The sequence below is a fragment of the Scyliorhinus canicula genome, chromosome 1 (genome assembly GCF_902713615.1).
Source record: "Scyliorhinus canicula chromosome 1, sScyCan1.1, whole genome shotgun sequence".
Classification (NCBI taxonomy): Eukaryota; Metazoa; Chordata; class Chondrichthyes; order Carcharhiniformes; family Scyliorhinidae; genus Scyliorhinus; species Scyliorhinus canicula.
The window spans coordinates 220,300,124-220,318,841 of NC_052146.1; the positions used below are offsets into that span (position 1 = coordinate 220,300,124).

General features: G+C 44.1%; 1 protein-coding gene across 3 annotated transcripts in view; it reads right to left on the minus strand.

Annotated features, from left to right (window-relative positions):
• The window catches only part of LOC119971873 (ezrin-like), a 105,959-nt gene that overhangs the window by 21,866 nt on the left and 65,375 nt on the right, over positions 1 to 18,718 (minus strand). For all 3 annotated transcript variants that reach the window (XM_038808144.1, XM_038808135.1, XM_038808149.1), the window contains exons 8-11: positions 17,258 to 17,354; positions 12,014 to 12,177; positions 10,733 to 10,863; positions 3,587 to 3,747 (exon numbers count right to left, since the gene is read on the minus strand). In XM_038808144.1, the coding sequence (XP_038664072.1) occupies positions 3,587 to 3,747; positions 10,733 to 10,863; positions 12,014 to 12,177; positions 17,258 to 17,354 (553 nt within the window). The remainder of the gene's footprint in view (positions 1 to 3,586; positions 3,748 to 10,732; positions 10,864 to 12,013; positions 12,178 to 17,257; positions 17,355 to 18,718) is intronic.

Genomic DNA, 18,718 nt, shown 5'->3' on the forward strand with positions numbered 1-18,718 from the left:
AGTATTCCTTCTTTTCACACGTCCAGAAGATGTATGTGAGGATTGATTACTTTGTAGTGAGCCGGTAGATTTTGGTTGGAGTGGAGGGGGGTAAGTATGCAGGGATATTTATCTCGGACCCACTGGCTGGAGACTTGGTTTAGATCAGGACGAGAGCAGAGGCCGGGGTGGAGGTTTGACTCGGGGTTGTTGGTGAATGGAGGTTTTTGTGATATGGTGCAGGCTGCAATTAAGGAGTATGTGGAGTTGAATCAGAATGGGGAGGTGTCAGCAGATATTTTTTGAAAGGACTGAAGGCAGTGGTCCGGGGGGGGGGGGGGGGGGGGGGGGGGGGGGGATTATTATTTTAAAGGCTCGTGCGGATAGGGAAAGGAGGGAGGAATATGACTGTCCAGTGAGTGAGATAGTGGAGGTGGACAGGGAATATTCGAGAGTGCCCACTGTGCAGGGATTGGCGAAGAGGAAAAAGTTGCAGGGACAGTTTGACAGGCTGACAACAGGGAGGCGGTAGGGCAAGAGGGGAGAAGGCAAGCCGCATGCTGGCACAACAGCTGCTGAGGCAGCCATGTCCAGGGAAATATTGAAGATACAGGCTAGGAATGTGGTGTTGGAGCAGGGAGGATAAACAAGGCGTTTAGAGAGTACTACCAAGGACTTTACGAGGCAGACCTGGGGAGAGAGGCAGCGGACATGGGCTGTTTGTGGACAAGCTGGAATTTCTTCAGGTAGGAGGAGCAAAAAGGCAGGCGATGGAGGAGCCCCTGGGGCTGAGCAAGGTGCTGGATAGTGTCAGGGGTCTGAAGTCGGGGAAGGCCCCTGGGCCTGATGGATACCCGGCAGAATTTTACAAGGAATTTGCGACGGATATGGCACCACATCTGTTGGGGGCGTTTAATGAAGCACTGGAGAAGGGGGAGTTGGCGGAGACGATGAAGCAGGCAGTAATCAGACTAATCCCGAAAAAGGGGAAGGACCCGGTGGAATGCGTGTCGTATAGACCCATATCACTATTGAACACGGATGTGAAAGTATTGGCTAAGTTGGCCAAGTTGTTGGCGGAGAGGATGGAGGATCGTGTCCCAGGGGAGGTTGCAGAAGATCAAACAGGCTTTGTGACGGGCAGGCAGCTCGTGAGTAATACAAGACGGCTGTTGAATGTGGTGATGAATCCATCGAGAGCTCTGGTACCGGAGGTGGTGGTGTCCATGGACGCGGAGAAGGCATCTGACTGGGTAGAGTGACGGTACTTGTTTGAGGTTTTGGGAAGGTTTGTGTTTGGGCTGAGATTTGTGGCATGGGTGCAGTTGTTGTATGTGGCACCAAGGGCAAAGACGAATGATATGAGCTCACAAAGCTTTGATTTACACCGGGGTACGAGGCAAGGGTACCCACCATCACCGTTGCTGTTTGCATTCGCTTTTAGCAGGTCAGCAGAGTGGAGGGAGATTATGAGGGGACAGAGGGAGATTATGAGGGGACAGAGGGAGCATCGGTGTCGCTTGATGCCAATGACCGCTTGCTGTATGTTTTGGATCAGTTGGAGTGTATGGGAAGGATTGTGAGCCTGCTGGGGAGGTTTGGAGGGTTCTCGGGGTACAAAGCTGGGCTAATTTGGGGGGGGGGGGGGGGGGGAGAAGAGAGAGATGCCATTTACGGTAGCAAGGGATAGGTTTAGATATTTGGGGATTCAGGTAGTGAGGGAATTACTGAAGCTGGTGGAGGCCAGGGAGGATCTTAAGAGGTGGGATACACTGCACTTAACACTGGCGGGGAGGGTCTAAGTGGTGAAAATGAATATTCTGCAGAGGGTCTTGTTTATCTTTCAGGCTTTCCCGATCTTTATACCAAAGGCCTTTTTTCGGAAAGTGGACATGACCATTTTGGACTTTGTATGGGCGGGAAAGGTGCCGAGGGTGGAGACGACCCTGCTACAGAGGCAGAGGCAGCATGGGGTTTGGCATTGCCCAACTTGCTTCATTACTATTGGGCAGCGAATGTGGATGTGATGCTGGGGTGGTGGGAACAAGGGGTAGAGTGGGTTAAGAATCTTGTAAGGGGTCTAGTTTGAGGGCTATGGTGACGGCAGCATTGCCAATGGCTCTGAGTAGGTATTCAGGGAGCCCAGTGGCACAATCCACGGTGAAGATATGGAATCAGCTGAGGAGGCATTTTAGGGTGGAAGGGATGTCGGTGCTAACGCCGCTGTGCGAAAATCATGGGTTTGACTGGGGTGGATAGTGTATACAGGAGGTGGAGAGAGTGTGGGACTGGTCAAGGTGAGGGATCTGTATTTGGAGAAAGAGTTCGCCAGTCTGGAGGAGTTAAGGAAGAGGGTTGAGCTGCTGATGGGGCGAGAGTTCAGGTATCTGCAGGTTAGGGGCTTTGCGCAAAAGGTCTGAAGGGGGTTCCCTAGGTTACTGGGATACTCCCTGCTGGAGCGACTGCTGCTTCCGGATGTGGAAGGGGAAGGAAGTATTGGGGATATATACACAAGTGGCTGGTGGAGCAGGTAGGCGGGCAGGTGGTGAAAATCAAGGAGAAATGGGAAGCGGAGTTAGGAGGGGAGATCAATTGGAGAGTTACGAGTGAGACACTACGTTGGTGAAACTGGACCTTGTGCAAGGACGAGCCTGATAGTTTAAGGTGGTGCACAAGGTGCATATGACTCAAGCAACATTGAGTGGGTTCTTTCAGCGGGTAGGAGAGGAGTGTGAGAAGTGTGGGCGGGGGCCAGTGAATCACGTGCACATGTATGTGTTGTGAAAAATTGGTAAGATTCTGGGCGGGTGTTTTCGTGGTCTTAGCCAGGATAGTGGAGGAGGTGGGACCTGGACAATTTGGTGGAGATATTTTGGGTTTCAAAGAAGCCGGAGCTCATGGCGAGGAGGAAGGCCGCATGTTGTGGCCTTCGCCTCTCTGATTGCACGGTGATGAATTTTACTGGAGTGACGGTCGGCATCGCCACCGGGGGTAGCGGCTTGATTGGGTGACCTGTACGACTTCCTGCGGTTGGAGAAGATAAAATAGGAGTTAAGGGGCTCTACGAGGGAGATGGGGGGGGTTTGAGAAAAGGTGGGTGATGTTTGTGACCGTGTTTGAGGAGCTGTTCATCACGGCGGGGGTGGATTATATTGCGTCAAACCCAGAACCTTGTAGTTTCACACTTTTAGTATCTAGACTGTTGAACGTTACTGGTATTTAGAGATTATAATATTGTTTTGTTTAAAAAGTTCGATTTATAATTTACAACTTAATCCACACAAACTACAATAGACTATTTTCAACTAATTGAAAATTTAACAAGCTTAAAATGCAAGATATCCTTTGCTCCAAGCCACGTGAAGGTGATTTTTTCTTTTGATGCCTCAGTTCCCCAACTCTTTCAATTCGCACCATCTCAAATGCAGGCCTCTACACTACACTAAGCTTAGTATATATCTATCGAAACTGTATGAGTGAAGCAGAGGCTATGGGGACACAAGAATCATTAATAAAGTAACCATATGTGCAGCTGAAAGTTTAGTTACTCTAACGGTGCTGCAAGCCACATTGCCTCAATAGTAAGGTAGAACACATCAGTTCTTACCAATTGTTCCTGGTTCTTCATTTGATCCTCAGCTTGTCTCTGCAACTCGTCCTTAGCTCGGAGGGCATCCAAACGTTCAGCTTCTAGACGTTCAGCCTCCCGCTGAGCTTTAGTCCGCTCTTCCTCCAGATTAGCTGCTCGCAGCATCTGCTCAGCCAGGTCTAGGATCAAGATAAAAGGTACAGTCGATCACCAGTCACTGTGAACATGCTAATGAAGAGCAACTAGGGATGGGCAATAAATGCTGGCCTAACCAGTGAAGCCCACATACCGTAAATTATCTTTTTTTTTTTTTTAAAAAGGAGACAATTAACTCCTTATGAATATATCCAAGAATATTTGCAGCCGCAGATTGCCTTGTGGAAATATAACGCTGTGGTGATAATTGAGACTTGGCTCAAAGGAGGGCAGGACCAGGCATTAAATATTCTGGGATGCAAGGTGTTCAGGAAAGATAGGAGGAGAGTTGTCAATATTGATTAAGGAGTACATTACAGTGCTGGAGAGAGAGGTTGTACCAGAAGAGTCACGTATACAAGTAGCACTGCACTGTTGGGCATGTTTTGTAGCGGAAAAGGATGTAGGGAAGCAAATATTCAAGGAATTATAGAAGTACAAGAACTGTAAAGTGGTTATAATGGGGGCTTTCAGTTATCCAAATATAGTTTGGATAGTAATAGCGATAAAGAGAAGATTGGGGCAAATGTTTCTAGAGTGTGTTTAGCAGAGTTTTCTACACCAGGAAGGAGGCATTGCTGGATTGAATTCTTGGGAATGAGGTGGGCAACTGGATCAATTTTCAGTCGGGAAAACTTGAAGGACAGTTATCATTGCATCATAAGGTTAGGTTAGCCATGAAAAAGAACACATAGCAATCCAGAGTAAGAATAACTAAAGGACAGCCAACTTCTATGGTTGAGAATGGATCTGGCCCAGATAAATTGGAAGCAGGCAGCGTTGTTCCCAAGCATCTTCTGCCTCTGTCCTTCTAGGTGGCACAGGTCACAGGTCTGCTAAGTTGCCATTGTCCCAGATGACCACAGGCTGTTTTCCTTCCGAGGAGGTCAGCTGACTGGTTATGATTTTACTGGAGGATCACCACACCTCAGAGGGGCAAGATTGAGGGGAGGCCTTCATGAATATCTTCACGGGTTTGGAAGGTGCTGCTGAAGGAGCTTTGGTGAGTTGCATCATGCAGATGGTACACACTGTTGCCACTGTGCATCGGTGGTGGAGTGGATGCTAGAGGTGGTGCCGCCAATCAAGTGGGTTGTCGCATAATGGTGAGCTTAAGTATTGCAGCAACTGCAGTCAACCAAGCAAATAGAATGTATTCCATTACAATCCTGATTTGTGCCTTGTAGATGGTGGACAGGCTTTGGAGAATCAGGTGGAGTTATTTTCTACAGAATTACCAGTCTCTGACCTGCTCTTGCAGCCACGGTATCTATATAGCTGGTCCAGTCAGTTTCTGGTCAATTATAACCCCCAGGATGTTGATAGTGGGGGATTCAGCAATGGTAATGCTATTGAATGTCCAGGAGAGATAGTTGGAGTTTCTCTCATTGGAGATGGTCATTGCGTGGCACAAATGTTCCTTGCCCTTTATAGTCTCAGCTGGAACGCTGTCCAGGTCTTGCAAGACCGCTCCAGCGAAAAAGCAAATAAGAGACGCAGAGAGAGTGTGAGAAGAGACTGACGGCTAACATAAAAGGGAATCTAAAAGTCTTCTTTCGGCATACAAAAGCGGTAAAAGGAGGAATTAAGTTGATTTGGGACCAAGAGGAGATTTACAGATGGAGGCTCTCACATGGTTGAGATACTAAATGAATACTTTGCAACTGTCTCCTGATAGAGTTTAGGGGCTGGTTTAGCTCACAAGGCTAAAATCGCTGGCTTTTAAAGCAGACCAACAGCATGGTTCGATTCCCGTACCAGCCTCCCCGGACAGGCGCCGGAATGTGGCGACTAGGGGCTTTTCACAGTAACTTCATTGAAGCCTACTCGTGACAATAAGTGATTTTCATTTCATTTCTTTACCAAGGAAGAAGATGCTGCCCCAATCATAGTCCCTTTCCTGAGACAGGAAGAGGCAATAAATAAGCTGGCTATACGTAAAGTTGATAAAGCAATTTGTCCAGGTGAGAACCCAGGGAAGCAATGCCCATAATTTTTCAATCTTCCATAGATAGAGGTGGTGCCAGAGGACTAGAGAATTACCATGTTGCTGACTTGTTCAAAAAGGGGCACAAGGGTAGGCCCAGCAACTATAGGCCTGTCAGTTGGGTGGTGGGAAGCTTTTAGAAATGACAGTTTGGGACAAAATTAACAGTCATGGAGCCAAATGCCGGTTAATCAAGGAAAAGCAGCATGGGTTTGTTAATTCAACTAAATTTCTGAATTGGTTTTGAGGTGGTAACAGGGAGATGGAGAGGAGAGTAATGCTGTTCACGCGGTGTCCACGCACTTACAAAAATTGATGAAATGCCACACAATAGACTTGCGAGCAAAGTTAGAGTTCATTGAATTAAAAAGGTACAGGAAGCAGAGTATTGCTGAATGTTGTTTGCAGACTGGAAGGAGGCTTATAGTGGAGCTCCACAGGGGTTAATGTTAGGATCCCTGGTTTTCTTAATATATATTAATGACCTAGACTTTCATGCAAGGGGCACAATTTCAAAATTTGCAGATGACACAAAACTTGGGAAGTATTGCTAACTGAGGAGAACAGTGTTAACGTTGGCGGAATCGATGGAAAAATGGATATGAAATTTAATGCCGAGCAGTGTGAAATGATTCATTTTTCTAGGAAGGAGGGAGAGATACCAAAATACAGGAAATAATTATAAGGGTTGGGCGGAGGAGCAGAAGGACCTGGGTGTATATATCCATAAATCACTGAAGCTGGCAGGCCAGGTTGAGAGATAATGGTTGAAACAGCATATCGGATCCTGAGCTTTAAAAGTAGGAGCACAGAGTACAAGAGCAAACAAGTAATGATAACAAACTTCCGTAAACAAGTTTAATTTCAACTGCAGCATTGCATTCAGTTCTGAGCACCACACTAAGGGTGAATCATAGAATTTACAATGCAGTGCAGAAGGAGGCCATTCGGCCATCAAGTCTACATTGGCCCATGCAAAGAGCACCTTAATTAAGCCCATGCCACCACCCTATTCCCCCTAACCCAGTGACCCACGGACACGAAGGAGCAATTTAGCATGGCCAATCCACTTAACCTGCACATCTTTGGACTGTAGGACGAAACCGGAGCACCCGGAGGAAATCCATGCAGACACGGGAGAAAGTGCAAACTCCACACAGACAGACACTCAAGGCATGTGAACGCTTAGAGATGATGCAGAAAAGGCTCACCAGAATGGTTTCCGAGATGAGGAATGCAAGTTACATGGACAGATACAAGAGAAGCTGGGATGTTTTCTTAAGGACGAGGGTAAATCTGATGGATGTCTGGACAGAGTAGATCGGGAGAAACTGTTCCCTTTGGGAGAGGAATTGAGAACAGAAGTCACAGATTTATGAATGACAAACAAAGCAAAGGCAACGTGAGGAAAAGCTTTCTTACGCAATGAGTAGTTAGGATTTGGAATTCTGACTGTGGTGGAGGCAGGCTCAAAAGTGGCTTTCAAAAAGGGAACTGGATCATCATATTATTTGAAAAACAGAATTTAGTGTTACTCAGAAAGCTGGCACAGACACAATGAGTCAAATAGCCTCCTTTCTATGATTCATTCTAAGATAGTGTGGAAACTGCCTGCTCAGATCCAACTAGCTCCCAACTGCAGATTCAGGCTGCATTTCACTAAATTTGGTGAAGCAAACCACATCACACATGGGTCACTGCAATCAGAAAATCATAGAAACAAGTGTTATGGGGATCACCAGGAAGAATTCACAACTTTCAATATGGACATCAACAGATTACAAAGGAGGATATGAATAGAACCGAAATAACAAGCCTCAGCTAGCTGATTCTAGGATGTGAACCAAAATGTGCAGCTTCTCATCCATTTATATTTTAATTAAAAGCTAGAAACTATAGAAGAGCAGCAAGATTTGAGGGTTCAGAAGTCAATACAAGATAGTGGACAGATAAAAATAATGAAAACGATAAATGGAATGTTAGCTTTCATCTTCAAAGGAGTTGGAGTACAAAAGGCATGGAGGTTATGCTAGTTGCATAAAAAAAACTTTGGTTAGACCACAACTAGAGTGCTGCTTCAAGTTTTAGGTTGCCAGGTGGACTTGAAGTAGAAGCCCTGTAGACATTGCACTCCAACGCACACAAAATGAGGAGAAATTTCTTCTCCCAGAATTCATTACCACAGAAAGCAATCGAGCCCAAAACATTTTTCAAGAAGCAGTTTGATATAGCACTTGGAGCAAAGGGGGTCAAAGGATATGTGGGGGGGGGTGGGGGGGGGGGGGGGAAGAAGAGGAGAAAGAGAGTGTTCAGGCTATTGAGTTGGATGATCAGCCAGGATCATAATGAATGATGTGGTAGGCCCAAATGGCTTCCTCCTGCTCTTAGGTTTAAATGGTGGAGAGAGGATTGGTTTACCCTGGATAGTGTTCAGGATTCAGAGTGTTGTTGCAGGCTGGACTCATTCATGCAAATGGGAACTATTCCAACATACTTAATTTTTTACTTTGTAGGTGGCAAAGAGTATTTGGGGAATAGGTAGAGGAGCCAGTCACTGCAGAATACCCGGCCTCTGATTGGCTGCATTTATGTAGCTAAAACAATTGAGTTTCTGGTCAAAGGTGACCCGCAGGATGTTGATGGGGGATTCAGTGCTGGTAATTCCATTAGGAAGAAGTTCAACATTCTCCTGCCAGATATTGGCTTTGTCTGGCACTTGCCTAATTCAAATTATTGCATTCTGTGCTCGGTTTCAGCAGGTAACCAACAATCCGCTGTAGAGTGCCCCAGCAGCCCATAATTCACCCATACCCACCATCAGTTTCCGAAGTCAGATCGGCCTTCCTGAAAGTGAACCCACGGAAGGCGACGGGCCCGGACGGGATCCCTGGTCGTGCACTCAGAGCCTGCGCATACCAGCTGGCAGAGGTATTCACAGACATCTTTAACCTATCCCTACTCCACTCCGAGGTCCCCACCTGCTTCTAGAAGACCACCATCATACCGGTACCAAAGAAGAACCAGGCAGCATGCCTCAATGACTACCGCCCGGTGGCCCTGACGTCAGTTGTAATGAAGTGCTTCGAGAGGCTGATCATGAGGTGCATCACCTCCATACTCCCGGAACACCTTGACCCACTTCAATTCGCATACCGTCGCAACCGGTCCACGTCAGACGCCATTTCCCTGGCCCTACACTCATCCCTAGAGCATCTCGAAAACAAAGACTCCTACATCAGACTCCTATTTATTGACTACAGCTCTGCCTTCAACACCATAATCCCAGCCAAGCTCATATCAAAGCTCCAAAACCTAGGACTTGGCTCTCCACTCAGCAACTGAATCCTTGACTTTCTGACCACAGACCACAATCAGTAAGAATGAACACCAACACCTCCTCCACAATAGTCCTCAATACCAGTGCCCCGCAAGGCTGCGTACTTAGCCCCCTACTCTATTCCCTGTACCCACACGACTGCGTGCCAAAACTTGGTTCCAACTCCATCTACAAGTTTGCTGACGATACGACCATAGTGGGCCGGATCTCGAATAACGACGAGTCCGAATACAGGAGGGAGATAGAGAACCTAGTGGACTGGTGTAACGACAACAATCTCTCCCTCAATGCCAGCAAAACTAAAGAGCTGGTCATCGACTTCAGGAAGCAAAGTACTGTACACACCCCTGTCAGCATCAATGGGGCCGAGGTGGAGATGGTTAGCAGTTTCAAATTCCTAGGGGTGCACATCACCAAAAATCTGTCCTGGTCCACTCACGTCGACGCTATCACCAAGAAAGCACAACAGCGCCTATACTTCCTCAGGAAACTAAGGAAATTCGGCATGTCCACATTAACCCGTACCAACTTTTACAGATGCACTATAGAAAGCATCCTATCGGGCTGCATCACAGCCTGGTATGGCAACTGCTCGGCCAGGACCGGAAGGAACTTCAGAGAGTCGTGAATACCGCCCAGTCCATCACACAAACCTGCCTCCCATCCATGGTCTCCATCTACACCTCCCGCTGCTGGGGGAAAGTGGACAACATAATCAAGGATCCCTCCCACCCGGCTTACTCACTTTTCCAACTTCTTCCATTGGGCAGGAGATACAGAAGTCTGAGAACACGCACGATCAGACTCAAAAACAGCTTCTTCTCCACTGTCACCAGACTCCTAAATGACCCTCTTATTGACTGACCTCATTAACACTACACCCTGTATGCTTCAACCGATGCCAATGCTTATGTAGTTACATTGTATATCTTGTGTTGCCCTATTATGTATTCTCATGAATTTTGTTTAATTCCCTTTTCTTCCATGTACTGAATGATCTGTTGAGCTGCTTGCTCAACAGCTGCTTGCTCACTGTACCTCGGTACACGTGACAATAAACAAATCCAATCCAATCCAAATGTTACTTGTCACTGTTCACCCCAAACCTGCATACCATCCAATTCTTGCTGCATGCAAGTGAGGAGCCAAATGAATTGTGACTGCAGTGAATAGCCCCACCAGCTGAAGATGGTTGAGTGGATAAAACTGCTCTAACTCCAGGAGCATGGCCTCGGATTGAGAAGATATGACATCTAAAAATCCCAACCAACTTCATTTTTGCTAGGTATGACACCAGACACTAGAGGTGATTCCCCCAATCTGAACTGGCTTAGATTCCGTAGTGCCACAATTAGTTGAAAGTTGTTTCGATGTCAATAGGCCAATCTGTCATTTCATCGGTGCATGCAACAGCAATTATAGGATCTTTACAAGACCTGATTTGTAAGAATACCAAATGTTAAAACAAGATACCTGTGTATAGGCAATAGTGATGATTATCTCCACTTCCTGTGGAAAACCTCAGTATAGGAAAGGGATTCATCCACAATATCCATTAAAGAATGAGACGAGCAAATTTTCCCCCACACACATTTTCTGGAGACTGGACAAAGTAGCAGGTCGAGTATTATGAATTTACACTTACCCTTTTCAGCTTTCCTTGTCTGATCTTCATAGTTTTGCAACTTCAACATCAGATCGCGAGTTTCCTTCTCCATCTGTTCCTTCTCTTTCTCTATCATCTCCCTCTTCTGTTTCTCTTGCTCCAATTGAGCCCTGCACATAGAAGAGTTAACGGTTTAAGATTTATTGTTCTCCTTATTTAAACTGACCCTATATTAAAACTGAGAGACTGTCACTCCATTTTCTTGCTGCCTTAAGCATTAAAGGCCCCAACCAATTATGAGGCACTACTTTAGCAAACTCAGAAAATAGTGATCATGGAAAATCAAATATTGAAACATATTTTTGACCATTTAGATGTCAAAGAAATTTTAAGTGCCTTAATAGGACTACACATTAAGTTCCATTGTACCCTTGGTTGGTAAAGGTTGATGCACTGATCTATGATACGGTTAATAAGCTAGGCCAGAGGGCACCATGGGACGTCAACTTAACAAAAGTAAACAATTAACTAATTGCAGCATTTAATCATTAACCTGACTAAATGAAGCAAACAAAATGGGGTTTAAAGCCTGTAACATGTTTATAAAGGTGGAAACCGTATGTAAAAAAGCAAAGTTGCTCTCGAAGGAAAAGCTGTGAAGGAACGTGACGAAGTGGAGAAGAGTGCTCAGGATATGCTACAGCAATTCACAAACAATAGATGACTTCTGAAGTAAAGTTATGATTGTGCCACGGGAAACTCAGCAGTCAATTTGCATTCAGCAGGTTCCACAAACAGCAATATGCTTCTTCTGGTGCTGAGGGTTATAATAATAATAATAGTAATAATCTTTTTTAGTGTCACGAGTAGGCTTACATTAACATTGCAATGAAGTTACTGTGAAAATCCCCTAGTTGCCACACTTTGGCATCTGTTCGTGTACACTGAGGGAGAATTCAGAATGTCCAATTCACCTAACAAGCACGTCTCAGGACTTGTGGGAGGAAACCAGATTACCCAGCAGAAACCCACACCGACATGGGGAAAACATGCAGACTCCGCACAGATAGTGACCCAAGCAGAATAAAAAAACCCTGGTGCTGAGAAGCAACAGTGCTAACCACTGTTCTACAGGTTAAACATTGGTTGGGTTACTTTAGTGCCTTAGGATGTTTCACATTTAGCATAAGCAGGTAGCCGAGGCCTGGGTTCACCGTCTCATCGAAATACACCATTCGGGTAAGTTTCACCCTTTAGAAGGGCGAAGTGAATGCACTACTTTCAAAAAGTCTGGAAAAAATATTAGATTAGACCCAATACCTCTCCAACTGTCTCTTGTGCTTCTCCTCTCGAGCCTGGGCCTTCATCTGCTGGACTTCAATGGTGTCAGGTTTACGGCGCCTCATGTACAGCTCATGATTGCCCATACACAGTTGCAAGATTCTCTTGTTTATTCTCAGACGAGGAGCATAGAATATAAAATCCTGTGGAATAGAGATGGTAGAAGAACTGTCCAATTTAATCCCATACTCCAGATCACCCCCACAATCCTGAAATTTAATCCTCAAAGTACACGCCCAATTCCTTTTACATGTTGCTAAGTTTTTTATGGAATCTGATTCCACCACCCTTTTGTTACGAGTCGTGCAGTGGAAATGCAAACCAAACTAGACAAACACCCAGCAAATGAAAATTACCAACAAGATTCCCCTTTTTTGTACCTTTTACTTTATTCACAGTCTCCTGTCAATGCAAGGTGACCACTGATATCCATCTGCGCACATGTATCTGTCTGCGTATACGCAGAAAACTATTAGCCGGACATATCAGCAACAGACACAGCTCAGTTATAAACGTTGGAAAGTAAAACCACAAATTTAGTTTTGTTAGCGATAACCATGTATGTTACAGATTGTGTAAGCTAAGAGTGTTTGGGTCTGTATTAAAATAACAGTGTAATGAATAGTAAAATATTTATGCAAGGTATGTACACAGAGCTGCAAATATGGCACAGATAAAGTTGAAGGAAATTACCAAGAAGAAAATGGGCATTGTATTTAATTTTGAAAATAGCCCTTTTTTGGTTCCAAAATCCATTTTTCCAAGATTGTAAATTTTATTTTGTTCTTTGGTTTCAGTTCTCATTTAGGATTGCTGCAAGTTTGAATTTTGCTTAAGAAAAAGTGAGGAACTAAATGGAGAGGATTAGTATCACAAAGGTCGAGGAATTCATTTATCTAGCAGTTTCTGTTTTCATTAAGGAGGAATGAGTTCTGATCTCCTTTGCTTGCGATGATATCACGGAGTGAAGTGGCAGAACTGTTGGCAGCAAATGCAACTCAATACCAATCAAAACCAATCTAATTAAACATGAATTAATAGATAAATTATACTTCAGCTTCTCCCTACTTGCTCAACCAAAACCCCACAATTTTAAATCTCCCAATTGGCACTCCATATGTTCGAAAGGAATAAAATCCCAGGTTCATCACTCTCTACACAAGTCCTTGGTATCATTCTGATAAACTTCCTCTATCTTGTCCAAGTCAGCATCCGTTCCATAATTTCACACAACTGAGACACAAGTAGAGATATGCAAATGCTTAAAATAGCTTTCTAATGTCCTATTTTCTAATCAACTGTCCCATAGGCTTTTAATTACCTTAACAACTTGCCTTCTCCTCTTTTAGGTTTGTGACTATGCACCCCTAAATCCCACGTTCTTGCACTCCTCAAAATAATACAACATCAATAATAATACCCTTTCTTTTTAATTTTCCCCAAAAAGTGCATTACTTGGGTGATTTATTTTTGCCAGGTGTATACCCACTTCTCTTCAATTCTGCTACCATCCTGCTTACATTGCCAAGTTTTGCATCATATGCAAACTTCAAACTTTATATGCAAGTCCAGTTTGTTTAGGGGCTGTTTAGCACAGGGCTAAATCACTGGCTTTGAAAGCAGACCAATGCAGGGCAGCAGCACGGTTCGATTCCCGTAACAGCCTCCCCGAACAGGCGCCGGAATGTGGTGACTAGGGGCTTTTCACAGTAACTTCATTGAAGCCTACTCGTGACAATAAGCAATTTTCATTTATATACAAGAAAGGCAATGAGTCTGTGACCCCTGGGGGACAAGACCATACTACAGTATGGGGGACCATACTGCATTATTCTATCCCAATTAGAAAAAGTATCAATTTACCACTCTTTGCCTCCAGTTCCTTAATCAAGCACTGTCACTAATTCCATAAACAATTTTCCAAATGAGTCTGTTCTGTATAACATTAGATGTCTTTTCAAAGTTCATATACAGAGCTTCCCCTTATTAACTCATGCTTTCCAAGCAGGAATTAACCTGGTTCTTGACTTTGGGGTCTAGAAGTTCTTCTACCACTGGCATTGGCTGAAGTTACCAGGTTTATCCATCACCACTTTGTTGAACAAGGATGTCTATCACGGCTCTTGTCAGGATTGAACGACTAATCAGTTTCTGCTACCTCCACCTTAAGCTTCCCTCAAAACTAGGAGGCATCCCATCTGAACTGAGTGAAGGCAACCTATTTGACACATTTCTATCTATTTTCATATTATCTACATCCCTTTCTTTTACTGCAACATAAACATTCTCTACTTTTTTTTTGAAGGCATGTGCAAAGTACTCATTCAGTACCTCAGTCATGTCCTCTGCCTCCACAAGATCATCTCTTTTTTTAGTCAATTGTGTAACTTATTGAAATATTTATAGGAATTTGGATCAGTATTGTCCTCTCAAGCCTGTTTTCCTCCTGGACACTATTCTGCTTGGAGTTTGGTTGCAGTCTGTACCTGACATTTGCCATTTTGCGTCGTGTTAAGATTTCTGAAATTTGCCTACAATTTTGCTCTTCAGTTTTCTATCTGCTACTATGTACAAGTAACACAAATGGGCAGAAGATGTTTTTGCAAATTACCAAGAATCAGTATCTTATGTAGACATACACTTTAAATAGAACATTCATATTTCAGTGTTGAAACACTCAAAAATCAAAACTTTGGATAGGACAATTAAAACCTCCGGCTTCATTTTAGACAGTGAAAAAAAATGTAGTTCAGAAGACACTGGAACCAGTACTAAGCAATAAAAGCAAGGGAAGAGATCATTCTGCTTAATTATGTTTCTGCTAGAGTAATCCAGGCCTAATTGCAGGAAAGAAATAAATAGACAAAGTCAACCCAAGAAACAGACTGCAGAGAAAGAATTCACATTGAGGAACAAATTCAGTTCAAAGAGCTCAAAGGAGCTTCCTTCCTTTGCATGTTATATTGAGTTACAATACTACATGCAAACCATAATAATGGCTCAGATCATAAAGTGCGACACACTACGAAAGCAAATGGTCTAATGCTGAGCCATGTGCATGGTTTGCAACTGACATTTGGTAACCAAGGTGAATCCACAGTAACTTTCACAGCCGTGTTGATCTAACAGACCCAATTTTCAAAAGTGTAAAGTGTTTCGAAATTGGGTTTTGCATCCCCAAAAAATAAGCAAAGAACCTTCTGGTATTGAAAGGTCCTGAACATTTCTAATGGTTGGCAGAGGCAGTCACGGACCAGTCAAAGGAGAGCATGATGGTGGGCTTAAGAGAGGGAGACAGGCTGGCATGGGCATGAGAGGATACCTGATGAGAGGAGAAGCAACAGACCCAGACTGGAAGGTGTGCGCCAGTGGTCGGTATTAGGGCCACTGCTTTTCTTGATCTAAATTAATGGAGACTTGCATGGGTTGGGCACTTCCAAAATCTGCAATGGCACAAAACTGGTATTGTGAACTGTGAAGAGGATAGACAGGCTGCTGGAATGGGTGAACATGTGACAGTTGATATTCATGTAGCGAAATGTCAACGGAAACATTATGTGAGGAAAGGTGATATAAATTAAAGGTTACAATTTGAAAGGGCGAGGACATGGGTTTGATCCTGGCCCACTGTCCGTGTGAGTTTGCGCATTCTCCCCATGACTGCGTGGGTCTCACCCCCACAACCCAAAGATGTGCAGGATAGGTGGATTGGCCAAGCTAATTGGTCCCTTAATTGGAAAAAAATTATTTTTATTATTAAGAAAAGTACAATTCATAAGAGGGTGCAAAAGCAGAGACTTGGGCAGGGGGCACGCATGAACAAATCATTGAAGGTGACATGTCTGGTTGAGAAAGTGGTTAGTCAACTAAAAGTGGTACATAGAGCCCACTTAACAAGAACCAGTATGAGTAGGTTCCTCCCAGAGGTGGAGGATAGATGTGAATGGTGCCAAGGAGGCCTTGCCAACCACGCCCACATGTTCTGGTCTTGCCCCAGACTTGCAGGGTACTGGACAGCCTTCTACGAGGCAACGTCCAAAGTGGTGGGGATGTGGGTGAAGGCATGCCCGAAAGTGGCGGTCTTCGGGGTTTCAGACCAGCCAGATCTATTCCTGGGGAGGAGGGCGGACACCCTTGCCTTTGCCTCCCCGCCGTAGAATCCTGTTCGTCTGGCAGTCAGCAACATCACCCAAAGCTGCAGACTGGTTGTCCAACTTCTCAATCTCTCCAACTGGAGAAAATCGAATTCGCCACCCGAGCATCAGACAACAGCTTCCACAGAACGTGGGAACCATTCACCCAATTGTTCCGGGACCTGTTTGTGGCCAACGAACAAGCAGAGGAATAGCCAGGTAGCCAAGAACCAGGGGAAAGAAGCCAAGGCATGAGAGGGAGAGACAGACCGGGTGAGGGGGGGGAAATCAGCTAAACTGAAGAGGAAAGAAAGTTGAACCACAGGAGGAGGGGGGGGGGAAAGAGAAGAGTGAAGCGACAGAGAACAATAGAGAAGATCAGGGAGGCAGGGAAATGATAGCCAGAAGGAGGGCATGGGAAATGAAAACAAACTTGGCATCTACAGGAACAGAGAGCAAGGAGAATCCAGGCGAAAGGCAGGACGAACGGCTGAGGCAGAGGCGAGTGCAAGACGACAACGGCAGCAAAATCCGTCCGGGAGAAGCAAGCGACAACACCAACACCAGACCCATTAGAGTATTGCCCTCTGTAATTGTTTCTCCGGCACCCAAATGTATATTTACACCACCCCCCCAACCCCAGTCTCCATATTGCCAATTGTAGAGTTGCTGCTGTTGAGCTGGTGCATAATACCGTACCAGTTATTTTATTTTGTATTTATTTTTTATTACTACTTCTTTGGGTATGTTTATGTGTGCCCTTCCCCACACACAAATAATACATATCTTATTCTGTGTACATAACAGTAAATATACTTTGTTTGAAAACCCAATAAAAAACATTTATAAAAAAGTGGTTAGTAAAGCATGTGATCCTGTAATATATAAAGATCTTGGGTGTAAAGGCAACCAACCCCTCCTGTTGAAGTGGCAACAAAATATGTGTGATATTCTGCTGCAAGCAGTCAACCTTGTGAAAGAAAAATCTTTCTCAATGAAATCCAAGTGCTGATGCACGAGAGACTAGCTCTAAATATTTGGAATGAAAAATAATACCTGAAAAATGAATCGGAAAAATAAACTCACTCACCGGTGCCTTTTTGTCGATGGGTTTGATGACAAATTTCTTGTCATTGAAGGAGATATTGCGGATTTCACTCCACGGGAAACCAATCTTGGGTGTTAGTCTAAATTTAAAAGATAATTTTACTTTCCAGTCTGGGCTTCAGCTGAACTAAACATTTCACTCCATACATATTAAACCAAGAACTGTACATTCATTAGATTGTACCTTGATGCACCTTTGGTACATAATATTTGTGGAAATACTATTTTAAACAAATTATGAATTCCTATAATTTATCAGAACTGACAACAGAAACACAGGTTTATCAAGATAATTGCGATTATTCCGAGACTCATGATTACCAAGTTATGTCACGAACAAAAATTGGAAAAGTGGTGCCACAAGGACATAACAAAAACAAGGTCTTGCATGAATTATAAAGAATGCACATCAGGAATGACCGAATTGAATTACACAATTGAAACCATTTTGAATTCCTTTATTCTCAACAACATTCCATTACTAGATTGGTATTTTTCTTCGAGAAAGAAAACGATCCTCAGGTGGAGCGTAATTCTGGGCACCATTAGAGAAACACGAGGAGGGGGTTAAGGAGAGACTTACTATCATGATTTCAGAGCTGAGAAATTGCAGTGCATGGGCAGACTGGAGAAGCTAGGGTTGTTTTCCTTGGAGCAGAGGTAAAAGTAGAAAAGGTCAAGAAATTTGATAGAGGTGCATGAAATCATGAAGGTTTTTGATGGTATTAAAAAAAATACGGTTCCAATTACACTGATTAATGGTGATATAATATTCTCAACAGGTTTCAAATATTCTCAAAAAAGGGAATTGGATAAATACTTGGGAGGAAAGAAGTGCAGGATATGGGAGAAATGAAACAAACGGGAGTGGGGCTAACTGGATTATTCTTCAAAGGGACCACGCAGACTCAATCTGTGCTCTACTGATGATTAAGAGTCTATGGAATCAAGATGAATAGATGGATGGGTGAAGTTAGCACATGGATCACCCATGATCTAATTGAATGGTGAAACAGGCTAGAGTTCAATGATCTACTTCCATTTCTTATGCATGAAAGAAGAGTTCTTAAAACTATTGCCCTCAAAACTTTGCTCCCATCAGGTCAGCCACAGATAAGAATCTCCAATCATTGCAGTGTACATCTCCCTCCAGTGCATGTACCCCTTAAGTGCAACAAGCTCATGGTTTTGTCATTAAGATTGAGACTACCTGCTCTGCCACTTCCCTCCTTTCTCCTAATCCACGGACTAAACATCCTCCAAGGACCCCCCCAAACAACCCCAGTTGTCGCCCGGAATTCTCTTTTTTCCCCAGTTTCTCTTACCTTCTCAATAGCACATTTTGTCTACAAGACTTCTCGTTTTTTTTCAAACTTCATTTTCACCCATCTCATCACCCAACTTTGGTCTTGGCCCCCATGCAGGCTGATATTAACAGTTCTCT